Source organism: Mchenga conophoros, linkage group LG11 (assembly GCF_057382185.1).
Source record: "Mchenga conophoros isolate Kocher_MC1m ecotype Shallow Benthic linkage group LG11, M_conophoros_male_GT1.1, whole genome shotgun sequence".
Lineage (NCBI taxonomy): Eukaryota > Metazoa > Chordata > Actinopteri > Cichliformes > Cichlidae > Mchenga > Mchenga conophoros.
Genome location: NC_140536.1, coordinates 30,406,559 through 30,423,882, shown reverse-complemented (window position 1 = coordinate 30,423,882; position 17,324 = coordinate 30,406,559). Strand labels below are relative to the sequence as shown.

General features: G+C 39.7%; 3 protein-coding genes across 4 annotated transcripts in view; 2 read left to right on the top strand and 1 right to left on the bottom strand.

The window, feature by feature from the left end:
• kmt2bb (lysine (K)-specific methyltransferase 2Bb) overlaps positions 1-2,649 on the top strand; it is a 28,739-nt gene extending 26,090 nt beyond the window's left edge. For both annotated transcript variants that reach the window (XM_085292431.1, XM_085292430.1), the window contains exon 36: positions 68-2,649. In XM_085292431.1, coding sequence (XP_085148557.1) covers positions 68-343 — 276 coding nt within the window. In that variant the 3' untranslated portion in view covers positions 344-2,649. The remainder of the gene's footprint in view (positions 1-67) is intronic.
• Positions 2,640-5,004, bottom strand: igflr1 (IGF-like family receptor 1). The gene is made up of 7 exons (XM_085292433.1): positions 4,591-5,004; positions 4,320-4,518; positions 4,068-4,095; positions 3,784-3,859; positions 3,612-3,692; positions 3,274-3,366; positions 2,640-3,098 (listed from the first exon to the last, which is right to left on the bottom strand). Exons 1-7 carry the CDS (start codon positions 4,691-4,693, stop codon positions 2,773-2,775), a joined length of 906 nt encoding a protein of 301 aa, XP_085148559.1. The 5' UTR covers positions 4,694-5,004; the 3' UTR covers positions 2,640-2,772.
• A 205-nt stretch (positions 5,005-5,209) lies between these two features.
• Positions 5,210-15,736, top strand: kcnj20 (potassium inwardly rectifying channel subfamily J member 20). The gene is given in 4 exon segments (XM_085292434.1): positions 5,210-8,494; positions 9,255-10,362; positions 10,365-10,502; positions 13,259-15,736. Coding segments are annotated over 4 exon segments (1,758 nt in total). The 5' UTR covers positions 5,210-8,347; the 3' UTR covers positions 13,624-15,736.
• Positions 15,737-17,324: the final 1,588 nt, after the last annotated feature.

Genomic DNA, 17,324 nt, shown 5'->3' with positions numbered 1-17,324 from the left:
CAACTGGCGGTTCATGCTGAGAGATTTCATGAAAAACACCAACAGGTTTCATTTCTGCTCCCTGCAGGGTATCGGTTGTTACATGTTCCGCATCGATGACTTCGACGTAGTGGATGCGACTATGCATGGCAACGCGGCGAGGTTTATCAACCACTCATGTGAACCTAACTGCTACTCTCGAGTGATCAACGTGGAAGGTCGGAAGCACATCGTCATCTTCGCTCTTAGGAAAATCTACAGGGGGGAGGAGCTCACCTACGACTACAAGTTCCCCATCGAAGACGCCAGCAACAAACTCAACTGTAACTGTGGGGCCCGGAGATGTCGTCGTTTCCTCAACTAAGAAATCTCTTGGATACAAAAAGGGGGAGGATCCTGTTTACTAGTAAGCCTTAAATTGTGGTGACACTGGATTGGGGCTTGAGGAGGCTGCGGTCAGTCTGCCCAGCAGGGGGATTAAGCCACTATGAGACTGGCCAGAAACATGGCTAGTGAGAAGTGAGGACATTTTTTGGTTTTTTTGGTTTTTGGGGGGGGGGGGTCAAGCGGAAGAGGATGAGAACCAGCACAAAAAACAAACTTTGCAGAGTTTCTTGCCTCACAGTGTACTAAAAGGTATGGCTCCCCGAATAATGTAATTGCAGCTGTAATTAAATCAGAGGAAGTAGTTTTGGGTGCTCGTGACAACTGGAGATTTCAAAGTGTGGAGAGTTTCTGGATTTGAGCAGATAACCTCAGATCAAGCCTTATCTGTCACATTACATTACAGCTCCATCCCTGTAGTTGTGAAGTCAGTTCTCAAGCCATACATCACCCAGACCTTTATTTGTACGATTCAGTACTTCTTATGTTAACGCTTTCCCTTTTTTTTTTCCTTTTTCTGTCTTTTTTGTGAATAACAGAAAATCAAAACAAAAACATGGTGCTAAGCTTTTTAAAAGCTTTGTCTTTAGTTGGACTAAGATGTCTTGCGAATCAGGAATTGTTTAGCTCTTTCTTTACCCTGCTGAGATCTTAAATTTATGCACTCTTATAAGTCCTCCTGTTGTTATCTTTAAAATCTCACATTCAAAACCTGCTATTCGTCACCCACTTTCTTCCTGTCTTGAGTGTAAAATTAGTGTCTGGTTTCAGCGCAGAAAAACGGTGTCATAGAAACGTCCTCTTGGTATTTTTTTTTTCTTTCTTTCTTTGGTTGTTTTTTTTTTTCATGTAAAGTGTATGTAGCAAAACACTACCCAAGCCAAAATTGAAGATTTCCTTCCTTTTTCTTTCTTTCTTTCTTTTTTTAAAAATATATATATTTTAATACTCTCATGGCAGATGCTCATCGTTACCTATTGCAATAAGACTTTGCTGCCCTGCAGTTGCACATAATTACCCATCAAACATCCAAATTATCTTCATCTTCGTGAAATCTTCTGCAGTTTCTCTTGATCAGGGAGGGCACTGGTGTAAGGCACTGCTACTGAGCATGTACATTGAGCTCCTGCACCGCGATGGTCGAGAAGACAGTGTAGGTGCGTGACTTTTCTAGGTATTGCTGCCTTTAAAATAATGATTGTTGTAGGTGGATGTTCAGTGGTGTCATTGGTGAGGCTAATTGAATTCACACACTGTTCAAATTGGTAGTTATATTTATTCATGTTTTGATTTCTATTTTAAATGGTTAAAGGTTGTGCTTTGTATAAATTGGTGGCGGTCTAGTGAACCCCCCCTTCCCCTTTCCCCTTTCCCATATGTATGCTTTGTTTACACATCATGTCTTTTGTTTCACTAACTTACTTGAATTTTTTTTCTCTCTTTGGGGCAGTTGTGGTGTGCGATTAAGCCTTTATGACAGATTGTTCTAAAGCAGGTATTTTTAAAGAATCTTTATTTTATTTTACTTTTATTTTTTTTTTATGTAGATTACTGATGGTCTTAGAACCAGCCACAGGAGTAAAGTGAGCACTGTTTGCCTACTCAAGCCCATAATTATGTTTTCCAAAATTATGTCATGTTTTGTCTTTTATCACCCACCCACCCCTCCCCCCACCTTGCATGTCCAATCACTGGGATGGAGCCCAGGTTAACTTGTGTCAATCACCTAGCTGATAACAAGAGCAGAGTCACTCCCAACTCCTTGCAAGGATTCTACCTCAGCTGTTTAGACAGATGTTTGGGAATACTGATGCAAAAAGAGAGGATGATGATTTAAAAAAAATAGCTTGGTTTTAATATCCAGGTGTGTGTGTGTGTGTGTGTGTGTGTGTGTGTGTGTGTGTGTGTGTATTTGGAAATGTTTGTCATTTCTATGTATGTGTGCGTGCGTGCGTGCCATGAAGGATGCAAGGCACTAGTCAAAACCTGAAGTTATCATGACCATCTCGCCCAGAATCTGTTAAGAAAGCTGTATGTTCTATATACACATATATATAAATATACATATAAATATATATATAGTAGGGTTATTTTAACGTAAGTGTAAAAGACATCAAAATGAGAAAATATGTGCTCTTTAAATTTACGTCTTTGTTACCATGTACAAATAAACCCTGAGTTTGTAAATATTTGTATACATATTTCTAAACCTGTTTAATTTTTCTATGCACTTTTTTTATTTATAATGTTATTTGCTTAATAAAGATGTTAAGATGTTTGATGAAATGACTGAGTGAATGATTTTATTTGCATAGGTCAATAGTATTATAAAGGCAACAACAATTGGAAACAGATTAACATTTAAAAAAAACATTACTCAGCCTTTTTGGGAGTCGGGCTAAACAGTCGCTACACTTCAGTCTTATTTGTTTTAAGTTTTGCAAGAGCAGCTATGGCGTCATTACGCTCCATTTGTTTGAGCAGTTTAGCCAGGTCCCCTACAGTCCAGTCGGGGTTCTTGCAGGTCACCCCCTCCAGCACAGCTTTTAGGGGGCTTTTGCTGTCCTTCATAGAGTAGGTGTAAGTAATCCAGGTGGAGGGGAAGGCGCAGTGCGACGCCAGATGTTTTGTGCTCTTTCTTACATGGCTCTCTGGATCCAGCAAAATCACCAGCTCTTCCAAAACATCCAAGTTGTCCAGCACGGTCTGTAGAGGTGCAGACAGGATGTCTGCACCTGCATTTTGAAAGGGGAAAAAGAGCATCAATGAATGATGTCAGTAGGTTAATGAAACAGACTTTCATTCGTCAACAGGAACACAAAATGGCAGTTTCCGCCCACTTTTATCCCTCACTAGACAGTGGTTTGGATAGGCGTTGTATATTTTGAGATAACATTAAGTTCGACTCACAAAGTATGTCCTCTACGTCACTGCCATTAGATGAACCTGTCAGGGGGGCGAATCCGTCATTTATATATGAGGGTTGCCTGCAAAAAGCCTTTGCTGTTTACATAAGGCAGAGGAGAGAGAGCGTCAGAATCATATTCACCAGCTTGAAGCTAGAGGGTATTTTAAAGTTATTTTAAAATAACCCTACTATATTGGTTGTAAAATTACATTCTGTAACATTTTATGGCAACTTCTCTTTATAAACCCAGTGGTCAGCTTTTATGTCGTTTCTTAAGTTCCCAAGACCTTGATGTGTGCACATCTGTTTATCTTCGATCGTCTAGTTTCGGTATACATACCTCTTTTCCGTTTAAGACCAAACACATAAGCAGACAAGGCAACGAGCACAATGGAAATTAAAATGGCTAATGGTACTGCCCCTGCAGACACAGGAAAAAGTCAAGGTTACATTTAAATGTAACTGTCAAGAAAGGTGTCTCAGGTGTACAGTGAAGTGCACGCGTAACTTACAGGCTGCCCTTGACACATTGTGAGAACGTGATGGTGGTGAGGTTGGTGTCAAGTTAGGTCCTTGATATGCCAGAGTCTGGAATGAAAACAGAATGGATGTTTTGGCTGTTGCTGATGAGGAAGAAACTCCTTCTTAACCAGCTCTCCACAAATATCTTCTGTTGCTTCTTTCTGTTGTGTTTCATATTTTTAGTACCACTACTGCCACAGACAGGCAACCCCTATATATTTATTTATTACTGGTAAAATTTACAATTTACACTAAATGCAAAAAGCCTACTCACTGTGACAGGGAAATCTGTTGTCGGGATTCTGCAGAAAAACAGAAAAGGGGTGGGGAGGAATGAAAGTCTGTAGATAAAACAGCGAGAGTTTTAAGAGGAAAGCGCTCTTATTGTGCCTGCTTATTAAGCCGTAAAAGAGATAGTGAAACACACACACACACACTTTGATGAAAATCCCCTGCGGTTCAGAGAGACCATCACATCCCCTCAGCTGTTTACCTGTTTCTCACAGTGATGTGCTTGTTGTCTTACCTTTGCGTAACAGGCACCTTGCCGCAAACGGTGTCAGCTGTTGTGTTGCAAGGTCTCTCAGTCTGAAACGGACACAGGCTACAGAGTGTGCAGTGGAAGCTGCTGCCATTGTTAAAAGTGTTTGTCTTGCACGGTTTTGTTGGTGCCTCGTGTCGCCCTCCGTCATCATCAAACCCACAGTTGGGGGTAATTTCATGACCTACATGAATAATAATATAATATAATATAATATAATATAATATAATATAATATAATATAATATTTGACCTACCTGGCTTTATAGGGGTTTTCGCACACGGGATGCATGTTTGTTGCGCCTTATCCCAGATGGTTGTTAGATCGTGGCATTTTACTGAGTGTCCAGTGTTACTCATCGTTACTGAACTGAGCTTTAGAGCAAAGATTCTGTCTCTATAACAGCCCCATAGCACCACCCCTTCTTCTACATAAGTGCGGTTAGAGTTCCGTAGTACATGTCATCGTTTCTTCTTTCTCGCTGACCCAAATGTTCTGATATGCTTTTGTTTGTTTGTTTGTTCTTTTAATGAAAGCTGGTCAAATGTTAGACCAGTTTAATATGCAAGCAAGGGACAAATCATACAAACTATTTCGGAGCGAAATCGAAATATTTAAACTCACTCCGTTATTGGGCTATAAAGTGACGGTGTAGAGCAAGCCTATTCAAATGGCGGCCCGCGGGCCAAATGCGGCCCAGAAGCAACCTGCGAGTGGCCCTGCCCGTGGTCCTGGCAGAAACACAGAGAAAACGCAAAAAATTAATTCATTAATTAATTTTAAAAAAATTAAAAATTCCTACAGCGTAGTGTAGACTGTGAATGCAACACTCCTAGTAGCCTAGCAATATTTAACCCACAATGCACCGTGATGTAAACATATTAAACAATCATCGTAATATATGATGCAACAACAGCATGTCTTTCTCACTCCAAAAGCGCAAAATTGACAATGAAAACTGTCGGTTTAACCCTGCCTGGACTGACAAATACTTATTCATTTTACCGAGTTTAATAATCTTACAACCGGAGTTGTACGACCATGGTGAGGGTCCTGTACAGCCCAAGAGAGAGCTGCAGCATCTTCCCTTCGTGTTTGCTTCTTGGCGAAGAAGAAAAGGCCTTTCACAGATTCTGAAACAGTGAAATACTGCATGCTGGCCGTGGTGGATGCGGTGAAAAGTGAGTGTGACATCTGCTATTAAAAACGTACCCCTGTAGGACAGTTCAAATATTCGTAGAGTTGAAGCTCTGGCGTCAGACGAGTTTGAAATGCTGTTAGATGACCTGAAGAAAACTGATGTAATGTCTATAGCAGGAGATCACAGACAGAACTGATAATGCACAGTTGTGCGTATATGTCCGTTTTTTGGATGGGAAATTGCTCGGCTTAGAGGGACACACAGCTGGCGAAATAATGTTTGAGAAGATTTAAGCTCTTTTTGAGGAAAATGGTCTGGATATGAAGCGTGTCTGTATACTTGTGACGGATGGGGCTCCATCCATGGCAGGAAAAGCGAGTGGTCAGCGAAATATTTATTTTAATTTGAAAAGGAATTATCAAAATGTTTTTTGTTATTATTATTATTATTATTTCAAATGTGCAAAAAATAGTTTAGTTATAGCTCCCTTTTTTTCAACGGACCTTTTGGTGTGCATTTGTGAGAGGTCACCAGATTTACAGGGGAAAAGGAATAAAAAAAATACTTGTTTTTCAATACAGTTGTGTGGGTTTGAAATTGATCATGATCTGCTGCTTACTGGCTTCAAAAAAAAAAAAAAAAAAAAAATCTGGCCCAGATAAATTCCTCGGTTTGAAAATCTGGCCCAACTAACTTCGTAGTTGAATAGCCATGGTGTAGAGTTTAAAATGCCCTTACCCTTTACTGAGGCAAAGTAAAGGTAGGGGAGTTGTTTTCTTAGGGGGTCGCCTGTCTGCGTGTTTGCTTTGGAACCGATATCACGGATGCGCCTCCCTTCCTCCCTTTGTGAGACAAAGCAGGTGGTGTACTAATCTGACTGGAGTACCCTGGCCAGGGATGAGTCAGTGGGGAGAGAAAAAAAAACATTTTAAGGAATTTTTTATACAAGGTCAGATGACTTTCACAACTGCTGACAGCCAAATGACTACCTTTGTGTGTTGCAATGGTAAGTGACTTGTCACGGACTTGTGTGAGCAGTGGCGGTCCTAGCCTGTTTGGCGCCCCGGCCGAACACTCCCTCTGGCGCCCCCCCACACACACAAAACATATTAAGGATTGTACATTAACATAAAACTGTTGTCAGAACCATACTGAATTTCACCAGAGACACAAACACACATATGAAGAGAGTATGCATTGTATGCAAACGGCTACCAAACACCCATCATAATTCGTCATACAATGAGAACAGGACAAATCAACAATTGACACTGACTAATTAATATTAAAATCTGTAACATAATGTATTGTTTGGAGTTTAGTCTGTTACTGTTACTGTTTTTTACCATTTCTCTTTGGAGCAACTGTAACCCACATTATTTCCTTAGGGATTAATGAAGTATTCTGATTCTTTCAGGATACCTGCCATTATCCAATGACACATCTGCTTACCTGCATCTTTTGCTCGTTTCTCCTCCTCTTCTTTTCTCTTTTTTCTAAACTGAGCACCTGGCTTTGAACTTTTCTTGTCCATCTTCCATTGATTTTAATTTTGCACTCCAGTATGAACACAAATCCCCCAACTCGAGGATCACCACAACATAACCTAATAGACCTACACCTAGTTCACAGATTCACTTTCTCTAGGGTGCATTTCTGGGATTTCACACAAGCCAGGATTCAGATCATGAATACATAATGGGCTTGGATTTACATCATTATGAATGAAATGTGCTCTATCTGGAAGCAGCCGGCCTCCCTCCCCTGTCGACAGGTTGTGTGTGAGATCATCAAACTGTAAATTATAAATTTTAAATTGTTATTGATCCCTTTACCCCGAGTCCTAAAGTGTGTATTTATTTTCTTACTCTTCTTATATTTGTTGTTTGTTTACTTGCACTGCTGTAACTGGAGCCTCGTCGTCTCGTCTCTCTATATACTGGACTGTATGTAGCGGAGATGACAATAAAGTTTACTTTGACTTCAGCAGCGCGCAGGGGCACCGAGGGCTCTCGCGCTCACTTTTCGCGTATAGAATTTCGAAAAAACATCGGTGCAAATTATAAGTCTGTCTCATAAGGTCTCGTGTTTTCGTGTTTGTTGGTTTGTTTTTATTTTGTTTTATTTTTTGAGTTGGTTATTAGATGCTGCTCCAGCCAGCCACAGAATCCCCCGCCGCCCTGGTAACTTAATATATATAATATATATATAACTTAATATATATATATTAAGTTATATATAAAGGAGGTCACATAGGCCTATAGGCCTATGTGACCTCCGGCACATTTCCAAACTTTCTGTCGCGTTAGTCATTTTTAGATTTTTAGCCTTTTTAGGATTATTTGAACTAGACAGTAGCTGAGTCCACTCTACCCTACTCTGCAGAAGGCTGAGACAGCATGATTAGGCTTAGTCCAGCTTATCTAGCTAATGCTTTCTGTTTGAGTGTGTTTTGCTCGTCAGTGTTCCTTTTTTTTCTTTAGAAACATTGCTTTAAAGGGAAATGCTTTGAATCTGGCCACCACAGAGTGACTCAGAGAATAGCTCATTCTGGAAGTAAGCACTGGATTAATTTACTCTGTGAGTCATCCAGAAATACCTCGGAATTTTATTGCCAGTCACGATGGTGCTAGCAAGAATAATAGTGTTAACTCTATTATTGCATGTTTAAAAGTTCAAACCCTGTTGAAAATCTGGTCTTTTGTTTTAGTATTTACAATCAATGGGAAGACTTTGCACTCGATCACAATTATCTGCTGCAAGTGTTTTTTGCTTTTGGATTTCTTTGATGTGATCTACTGGAAGAAAAGACTATAATCTGAAGAGGACATGCTGTCCTGGCTCCAAGTTAACATAAATTAGTAGGGTAGCCATGGGACCTCCCACAACCACCCAGAATGAGACGAGGGGACGGCGAACATCTATGCCCTGTCAATGGAAATCTGTCATGGTTGTCCATTCCACACCTTCGGGGGACGAGGTTAGGTGCAAGAGTTATTCAATAAATTTAAGACAGTGAGTTTTGTTTTCCAAACTTTTTCCCCCCCAAATGTCTTTGTAAAGTCAAACCTGAAAGTTTTGTGATAAAAAAAATCTTACAAGTTGGTCACACACAGTCTTTTCCAGTCTGCCCTTGTGTGATAATATTATGAATGTGACATTTTTCCGAGCACTTACTCCCAGAACAAAATAGTCTTTGACCAATCAACCGTATTCTTATTTTGACTAAGTCCTGATGTGGCCTTTCCAATGATGTCTCATGTGTTTGGGTGGTCTCTTTTAGCCCCAGTGAGGCAGGGAATCACAAAAGTTAGTTAAACTGAAAGTTTTTTCTCAGTTCTCAGGAGACCATATTTACATTATCCCTGTACTTGTGGGCTGTATTACGAAGTACTGATTTAATAGGGTGATTCATATTTTGATTTCCAAAAAAAAGGACACTTGGCCCAGTCATGAAGAACTTTAATAATACTGTTTGCTTAAAGAAAACGTTAACATATTTAAACAATGCCTTCTCTGTGCGGTTAATGAATGGTGAAATAAAAAATGTCATGTAAGCTTTTAGTCAACAAAAGTCACTAAAAGCTAAGTCAACAAGTTCAAAAAAATGTTTGCTCCCCCAAGATTTACCATGTAGCTGCTTTTCCTCCTGTGTTTTTCCCACCATTCAGCCATGACCTAATTTAGCCTCAGTGAAGCTGGAGTCTATCCCAGTGAACTGAAATGACCTTCATGAATTTGCAAGCACACTAAAAATGCACTTTTCTTTCCCCTTCCAGCCAGATACAGACATGATGCTTCCTCTCCCAGATATCATGCTAGGGACTTTTTCTGACCTTAAAACAGCAAGGCAACGCCACAAAAGCACAACAGACTTTCCTCACCAAAGCAACATTTCTTTGCTTCCCTCTTATACTCATTGTCTTATAGATAGAGAACAAGACCTCTTGCGTCGTTGCTCACTCGGGGAGACCAAGAGTCTTTCACGCTACCCTCGCCATGCCCTCAGCGTGCCTGAAATCGGCTGCATTAGTCCCCTTCATGTCATTACCCACAGTCCGCTCCACAGCACGTCGCTCTCACCGGCAAAAAGCAACATATCCAGCCCTGCTAGAGAGATGGAGAAGCTTGCAAAGGCCAGGAGTAAACTTCTAGAGAGTGAAAGTAACCAAACCCCTACCATCACTCCAGAAACAAGAGAACAACTTCGCTATGTCGCCAAAGATGGAAAGTGCCGAGTCAACCTTTGTCATATTTCAGAAAGGGGCCGTTTCCTGTCTGATATCTTTACTTCTTTTGTGGACCTCCAGTACAGATGGTTCTTATTTGTCTTCATGATGTGCTACATTGTCACCTGGTTTTTCTTTGCTGTGCTCTACTTCTTGAATGCTTTCTTTAGAGGTGACCTAGAAAAGGAGAAGCCACTCACCACCCCTGAAGAAAACCTCATAGACCACGCACCCTGCTATTTGGGTGTAGATGATTTTATCTCTGCTCTTCTTTTCTCAGTGGAGACACAGCGCACCATTGGTTATGTATCAATGGTGTCTCCCAGCACAGTGTCTCCCAGCTGCCACGAGGGCGTGGTGCTGGTCATGACGCAATGCATTGTTGGGTCCATGATAGATGCTCTCATGGTAGGCTGCATGTTTGTTAAAATATCCCGACCCAAGAAGCAAGCGGAGACACTTCTTTTTAGTCGCACTTGTGTCATTGCTAACCGGGATGACCAGCTCTGCTTGATGTTCCGCCTGGGAGACCTCAGAGAAAGTCACATGGTGGACGCAAAGGTTCGTGCAAAGTTAATCAAGTCCCGGCAAACAGCAGAGGGAGAGTTCTTGCCTCTCGAGCAGACAGAGATTAACCTTGGTTATGAAACTGGCTCAGACGACTTTTCCTGGTGGAGCCTCAAGTCATTCGGCACAATATTGACTGCGACAGTCCGCTGTGGGAGCTGGGTCCAGAGCAACTCAGAAGACAGCAGTTTGAGATCATCGTTATTTTAGAAGGAATTGTTGAGGCCACAGGTGAGTAATTGACATTCAAAAAGAAACTACTCGTACCTCCAAAAGTCTCATTTTAATATAAAACAACTGCAAAAAACTTTACTTTGACTTTGTTTTTGAGAATAAGATGGGGTTTTTTTTGCAAGAATGTCATAGGAGGTGAGAGAAAGCATGTTCAGTGAGAGGAAGCATGGGATTTCCACATAAAAGCTGTGCAAGTACAGAGAAATGATTAAAACTCCATCCAGAGCAACCCTCTCAATCTGAGGCTGCAGTGCTAACCATTTACCCCTGCACTGCCAGTTAGTAGCCTCATTAATAATAGTTTTCAAGAATTAGGAAACTGGGATGCAATATTCTCTCAGTCATTGATTTTTTCCCTTCACTGTAGGGCTACAGAAGAAGGATTTTTTTTTGTGGACCAGACATTTAATGATTGCCAAAAAAACCACACCTGAAAAAATCTCACCCACCACTTTCTCTGGAAGAGGGCTTGGTAAAATTCTGTAATACTTGAACTTGGCTATAACTAAGGTTTATGCTCATTATTTACAGCTGTTGACTACACCCAACCCCATGGTTCTCATGCAGTCATTACAGTTCAGTTTTACCCTGCTCTTTTGCTGTGTATTCACATACTGTGTGCACTCTTTGACACACAGAAACCTTGGATACCCCTACGATTTTGCAGACACAGCCTAGAATGTTGCTGCAGAAACTTCAGGGGCCCATGTGAGGGTTATTTGCGATAGTGTTCGTTTCCTCCTCCTCTGGAAGTTAAACACTTGCAGATGTTTCTTATTCTTTGTTTACTGTTTCTCCACAAAAATGTCCTTGGTGCTGGCTGCACAGTTGTTATTGAATGTGGATAATCAGGTCAAATAGATAAATGTTATAATGTTTAAAGAACTCTTCATTTGGGTCATGGTTTGCTGTGTATAAATAGTTAAGAGTTAGTAAGTATTAAGAAGGTTTATTTATAGGTTAAAAGGTTTTTAAAAAGCAATTTCCACTGAAACAGCAACAACAAGCTTTCCCTTATTTAATTCCCAGCCTTCTGAGCTGTAAAAGCACACCGAGGTTGAGTGTCACAAAAGATAACAGACTTTGATGAAGCATCTGATGAGTAAACTGTGCAATTCCCTAAAACTATGATTGTTTATCAAGAGCAAGTCTGTCTGCCAAGTTCTAAATCTTGGAATATTTATATTTATGAGAAGGCCAACAAGTCATTCAGTTTCCTGGGTAAATGATGGGAAAACTGTCTTTCCACAATGCAGTCAGAATGTAAGTATTTAACAGCTTATTTGGCATCTTTTTGGTATGGAAAGCAGGAAAACAAACCTTGCAGAAGGTTTTTTATAGAAAAAAAAAATCACATATCTACATCTGAGTTTCCTTTCCCATGTAGTGCTCAAGCTCAACTGCATCATTCTGAAACTATTAGAGTGGTGACAATATCTGGTATTGTCACCACAGATGTTTTTTAGGCTTTTTAAAAAACAAAAAAAGTTTTATTTCTATTGGTTTTTTTGAAACCCTTTTTTTTCTTCTTAATTTTAGACTTTCCGTTGTGGAAAAAAGTGAAAAATAACACACCAAAAACCCAAACTTCTGATACTGCTTTTTTTTGACGTGGTTCCTAAAGATTCTAGATAGTTTTCTTGCAGCAAATTATGACCTTGTGGTTTGTTTCATACATTCTTCAGCAACTGTGAAAAATAAAGTGCCCGCTCTTTTTATATACTAGTCCATAATAAAAATCAATCAATTAAGACGAATAACAACAGACACATATCACATGGTATCATGCTGTGTCATTGTTTATTTAACAAAAACTGAAGCAAAATCTAGAAGCAGTGTGTGAAAAATTGAAGCTAGGACTGCAGGTACGTGTTTAAACACAGCTCTTGCAGAGCTCAAGCACAACATTTCAAACATGTTAAGGTCCAGACAAAATAAGTTGCATAGTGAAGGGCCACTGCAATACTGTGGGTTTTTTTTTTTCTATTCTGTTTCAGATTTGGCTGCTGGGCTTAACACCCTGATCTTCTTGCATTACCTAATATGGGTAAAGCTTTAGCTGTCAGACAGCTGGTACTATATTTTTCACCCACTACTTCTGCATTTTGGCTCATTTTTTGTCACATAAATAATGACACACTGCAATAAATCATCATATTTTCCTTTATTCTGGAAGGAATAGACCATTTTTCTAATTATAATGTGTCAAACCTTAGACTTGAAAGAAAGTGTGCTTTCTTTTTCACATGACTGTACAGTAGGTATTCAAACCTTTCAGTGATGCTATCTTTACAAGATAGCATCAAGTTCAAATAGAAACTGTTCTTCCGGCTAAAGTGTTTCCAATCTCAGTTTAAAAGAAAATATAATTTCTTATGGTGAAACTCTTTAGGAACAACAAACAAACTAAATAATTTGTACATAGATATTTCTAGTAAAATCAAAACCTTCCTTTTCCCCCCAATACTTTTGCTGTTGGAAATTGTTAATGTCAATGTCAAAATAAAGCTCAAGAATTAAAAAAAAATTATTGCAAAAAAAAAAAAAAAAAAAAAAAATCAGTATCACTCATCTAAATTTGGCCAGTTGATACTTTTAATGACAAGTTCCTACTTTCTTATTTTGGTAAGTTCGAATGGATTCAAACACACCAGAGACATCTTGTGGCAAATGATGCGTACTTCAGTTTAAGACGGTGATTTCACTTCACTTCAAAACTAACAGGCACTTCCATGTCATTATTTTAAACACAGGGATGATGTGCCAAGCCAAAACATCCTATATTGAAACAGAGATTGAGTGGGGCGCTCGCTTTGAACCATGCATGACGCTGGAGAAGGGCTCATTCAGAGTGGACCTGCGTCGGTTCCACACCACCTACAAGGTACCACTACCTAACTGCAGTGCCAGCCAGGCACACCAGCTAATGGCTCTGGCTGAATGCAAAGTCCAAAACCACAGAACCAGCCAAAACTGGGAAAGCTGGGCAGAGGGAATAACCGAAGAAGACAAAGACAAGCAACCATCCCATGGAGGATTCACTATTGCTAACATTCAGGAGGAGAGAGCATCAGAAGGCAATGAAAGTGAAGAGGGTACCGAAAAAAGCACGCCATAAGACATTTTAACTTTTTTAAAGCTGAATTGGTCATAAACACTTTCTCAGTATGAAGCTTTTTTTCTTTTTTTTAAAAGATGATACCAGCATTTCACTGTAGAAGAAGGGCAGGTGTAAATATACATAATAAATATTTTGAATTGACTATTTGCTAAACTTTATCCCAAAGTATTGTTGGCACACAGGTCCAGCTTTAAACTATAGCAATACACATAGAATTTTACAGCATAAATGCTTGCAGATTTACTATTCTTAGTAAAGTTGAAGTACCAGCAGATTCTTGATTTTAGTTGTTACCAAAATGTCTTTTTTCCTCGTCTATGGCATGTCCAAAACAAACCTGCGTTTAATCTCATGCAACTAAATAAATAGCAGCACTGTATTTCAGCATTGCAATGTTGTGTTAATCACTCCCTGTGGTTTCGGAGGAAAGGGCAAGAGCAGACCAATGTTCCCTCTAATTTTTCATGTGTCTGAGAGAACACACAAACTCCCTCAGCGGTCCCTTGGACCACTGTGAGCAAAATTAGACGTGTGCACTGTGCAAGTTACATGGTTTATTAAAATTACAGCATTTACATTTATGTTAGACTACTTTTAATTAACTGCTTATGAAAATTTAAAAAAAAAAATCTTGTTCATGACCTTGTTATTGGAAGTAAAAATAACTTGAACTCCAATTTTTTTTAATTTTTAATAAAGCTCTGACTTGTATTATGAGTCTGTGGTCTGGGAGAGAGTCCTGTAACTCTCTGTCTGCAAAATACAGTATATAATGAGCAATGCTGGGCAATTAATTATATAGTTACTTCATCAAAAAAGTAACTGAGTAATTCAAACAAAGGTTTTTGCAGCTGTGTACCTAAAAATGCAGCCAAGGCGTTTTTTAAATAAACATTTCAAACTATTTACAGAACAATCAGATGTTCTGCATCAAATTGACCCTGTGCACGAGAAAATGCTAACTTCCTGGTTTGAGACCGGATGTGGGGTTATACATTTCCGGTAGCTTTACTTTGCGGTCAATCGCTACTGCGAAGATATACTCCAAAATCATGTCCAAAACTCGAAAACGGAAAGATCCACCGAAAACGGTGGGAACACTCACTACTGTTGTGTCATAAAAAATCTAATGATCAATTTTGACGTTTAAAGAGTTTAGATCGATCAGTTGTTTACATCACTCAACACAAGCAGAACTGCATTACTGCATGCAGAAGACACCTCGTCCACATTCAGAAGCACATCTCTGTATAGTGACTGGTCTTATGATTTAAACAGGCAAATGTTCAGCATTCAAACTACAGGTGAAGAATAGTCAAACCAGATGTTTCCTGTTATGTCGATATCAGCTAGTCAAGTACACACCCACACAGCATGTTAACAAACCGTGAAAAAAAGCCACACAAAAAATTAATGACTGCTGGTAACGGTTTCTATACATTAGTATGTACGAAGCGTACGTTGTGACTTACCTTAAAAATTACAGTGGTCCCTCGCTATAACGCGGTTCACCTTTCACCTCGCTGTTTCGCAGATTTTTTAGTGCAAGTTTGCATGTTTTTTTTGTTTTTCTTACGTCACATTGTGTCCTGCGTCCTGATCGCTGCAGACGATCTCCTCCGTGACGTCTCTCCTGTACAGTACAGAATCGCTGCATCGATCGCTAGCAGTGTGACTCTGAAGTGCAGTACTGTATGTCCACGATGTCCACGAAACGTTTTGCACCGTCAAAAAATAAAATTGGCTACTTGATTTCACCTATCGCTGGTTATTTCTAGAACATAACACCCGCGATAAACGAGGGACAGCTGAGAAATATAACATTTGAATCCATTTTCTCTTTTGCCCTGAGGCGCGGGGAAAAAATATTGACAAGTCGATGAACATCATTTACAGATATATTGGGTAAATGCCCAAGACATCTATAGAAATGTAAATCGCCGCTTGATGCATTCATTTGCTTAACTTGTTTTGGACCGTAAACAGGGCGCGAATAGGACACCGGAAACAAAGCTCCCCACAGGAGTTTCCGCACCGGAAGTAGCATATGCTAACGTGCACATAGTCAATTTGATGCCACACAAATTATTTGTGCCACTCCAAAAAATAATTTCTGTCCACTATGAGATAAAGGAGAACAACAGCCTGATACCTGCAGGCCTGACAACAGGAGATGTATCACTCCTGTAACACCTGTAACATTTAGTCACCTCATTGTTCTGACGCACACAACAAAACTATTGACTACACTACACACTAACTACACAAGATTTGCGCTAAATGTCGCAAATCTCTCACATCTCAAAACACCGCTGTCACTCCTAAAACTTCCCTCTTCCTAAACAACTAAATGGCATGTTGCCATATCATTTCTGATTGGTCGACATGGTACATTTTTCCACCAATACGAAAGGGTGGGGTTTTTTTGTGGTTTGTTTTTGCTCACAGGCAGGGCTGGACGTGGACAAAAAAATCAGCCCGGGCATTTTGACTAGAGACCGGCCCACCAGGTATTATCCGGTTGTTCAGTCTGACGTCACTAGCCGTGTCTGGACCTAAACTCTGCTACAGGTCCATATATCAAACGATCACTATGGCATTACTGAGAGTTGAAAAACTGTCTAAAGTCTTTCATCTTTAATAAAATGATCAGCGTTCTGCTCTACCAGGTGTAACAACTGAGTTTAACATCCAGGCATCCATGAAAACGGAATTTATGACATTTAACGGAGTTAGAAGTTAGCAGGGAGTTAGCTCGCTAGCTTCTATCTAAATACAATATAATATGTCCTGACTGCGGGGTTTTGGAAACAAATTAAAACGTACAGCTCTGTTATCACTTCCAGCATAAATGAAGACAGAAAACTAAACAGCAGTGACGTTTGTAGGGTTACTGAAGTTGGGCTAGCTGGTACATAATGATGTGCTACGTGACCGCTAGCGACACAGCTATGTTAGCATAATATAAACAAGCTAACTTTTTTCCACTCAATAAAAGTTAACGTGAGTGTTCTCTGTGGTCAGGAACAAATGTAATCGCATTGTACAAGGACCAAACTTCAGCCAGGAGAACAACTGAGATAATCCATCCACAATACGAGGTTAGTCATTCATATACTGCTGCATGGGCTGGGCTGTAGTTACATCCTAAGGTTTTAAAAACTGAGCTTAAATAAATGATTAGCGGTAATAAAAGCCGAGGGAGGTCAACAGTGATCACTGACTGTTTTAGGAGCTTTTTGAGATCAAATAGAAGAAAATACATAACATTGAAAATGTTAACAACACAAAAGCCATATTAAACGCAGACTACTTTAGGCCCGGAAGTAGGATTCGTCGCGTCATCACTGAACAACCGGACAGGAAAAACCATAAAGCCTTTGAATGAAAACAAACGCTGTTGTCACAGTGATGTACACTGTCTTGTTGGTATATGTGTATCAAACTAATAAACTTAAACCTACACCATCCTCCCTATTCTGGTATTCTAAACAGTACTTAGCTGAAACCCAAAGACTGCTTGGTTGAGTTAACCTCCTGAACTATCTACAACATATGGTGGAAACCTGAAATTAAGACAGAGAAGACTAGAGGTGAGACATGATCATTACTGAATATTAAAAATAATAAATGACAGATTTAGTGACATTTTCATAAACTATTTACCACATCAATAAACAGCATGGCAGGACAAAATA

Excerpts from the sequence above, each read along its gene's own strand:
- igflr1 (XM_085292433.1), bottom strand. The coding sequence starts at position 4,693 with ATGAGTAACACTGGACACTCAGTAAAATGCCACGATCTAACAACCATC. Across the intron at positions 4,519-4,590 it reads GAAAACCCCTATAAAGCCAG|GTCATGAAATTACCCCCAAC; the intron begins GTAGGTCAAATA and ends TTATTCATGTAG. Across the intron at positions 4,096-4,319 it reads AAGGTGCCTGTTACGCAAAG|AATCCCGACAACAGATTTCC; the intron begins GTAAGACAACAA and ends GTTTTTCTGCAG.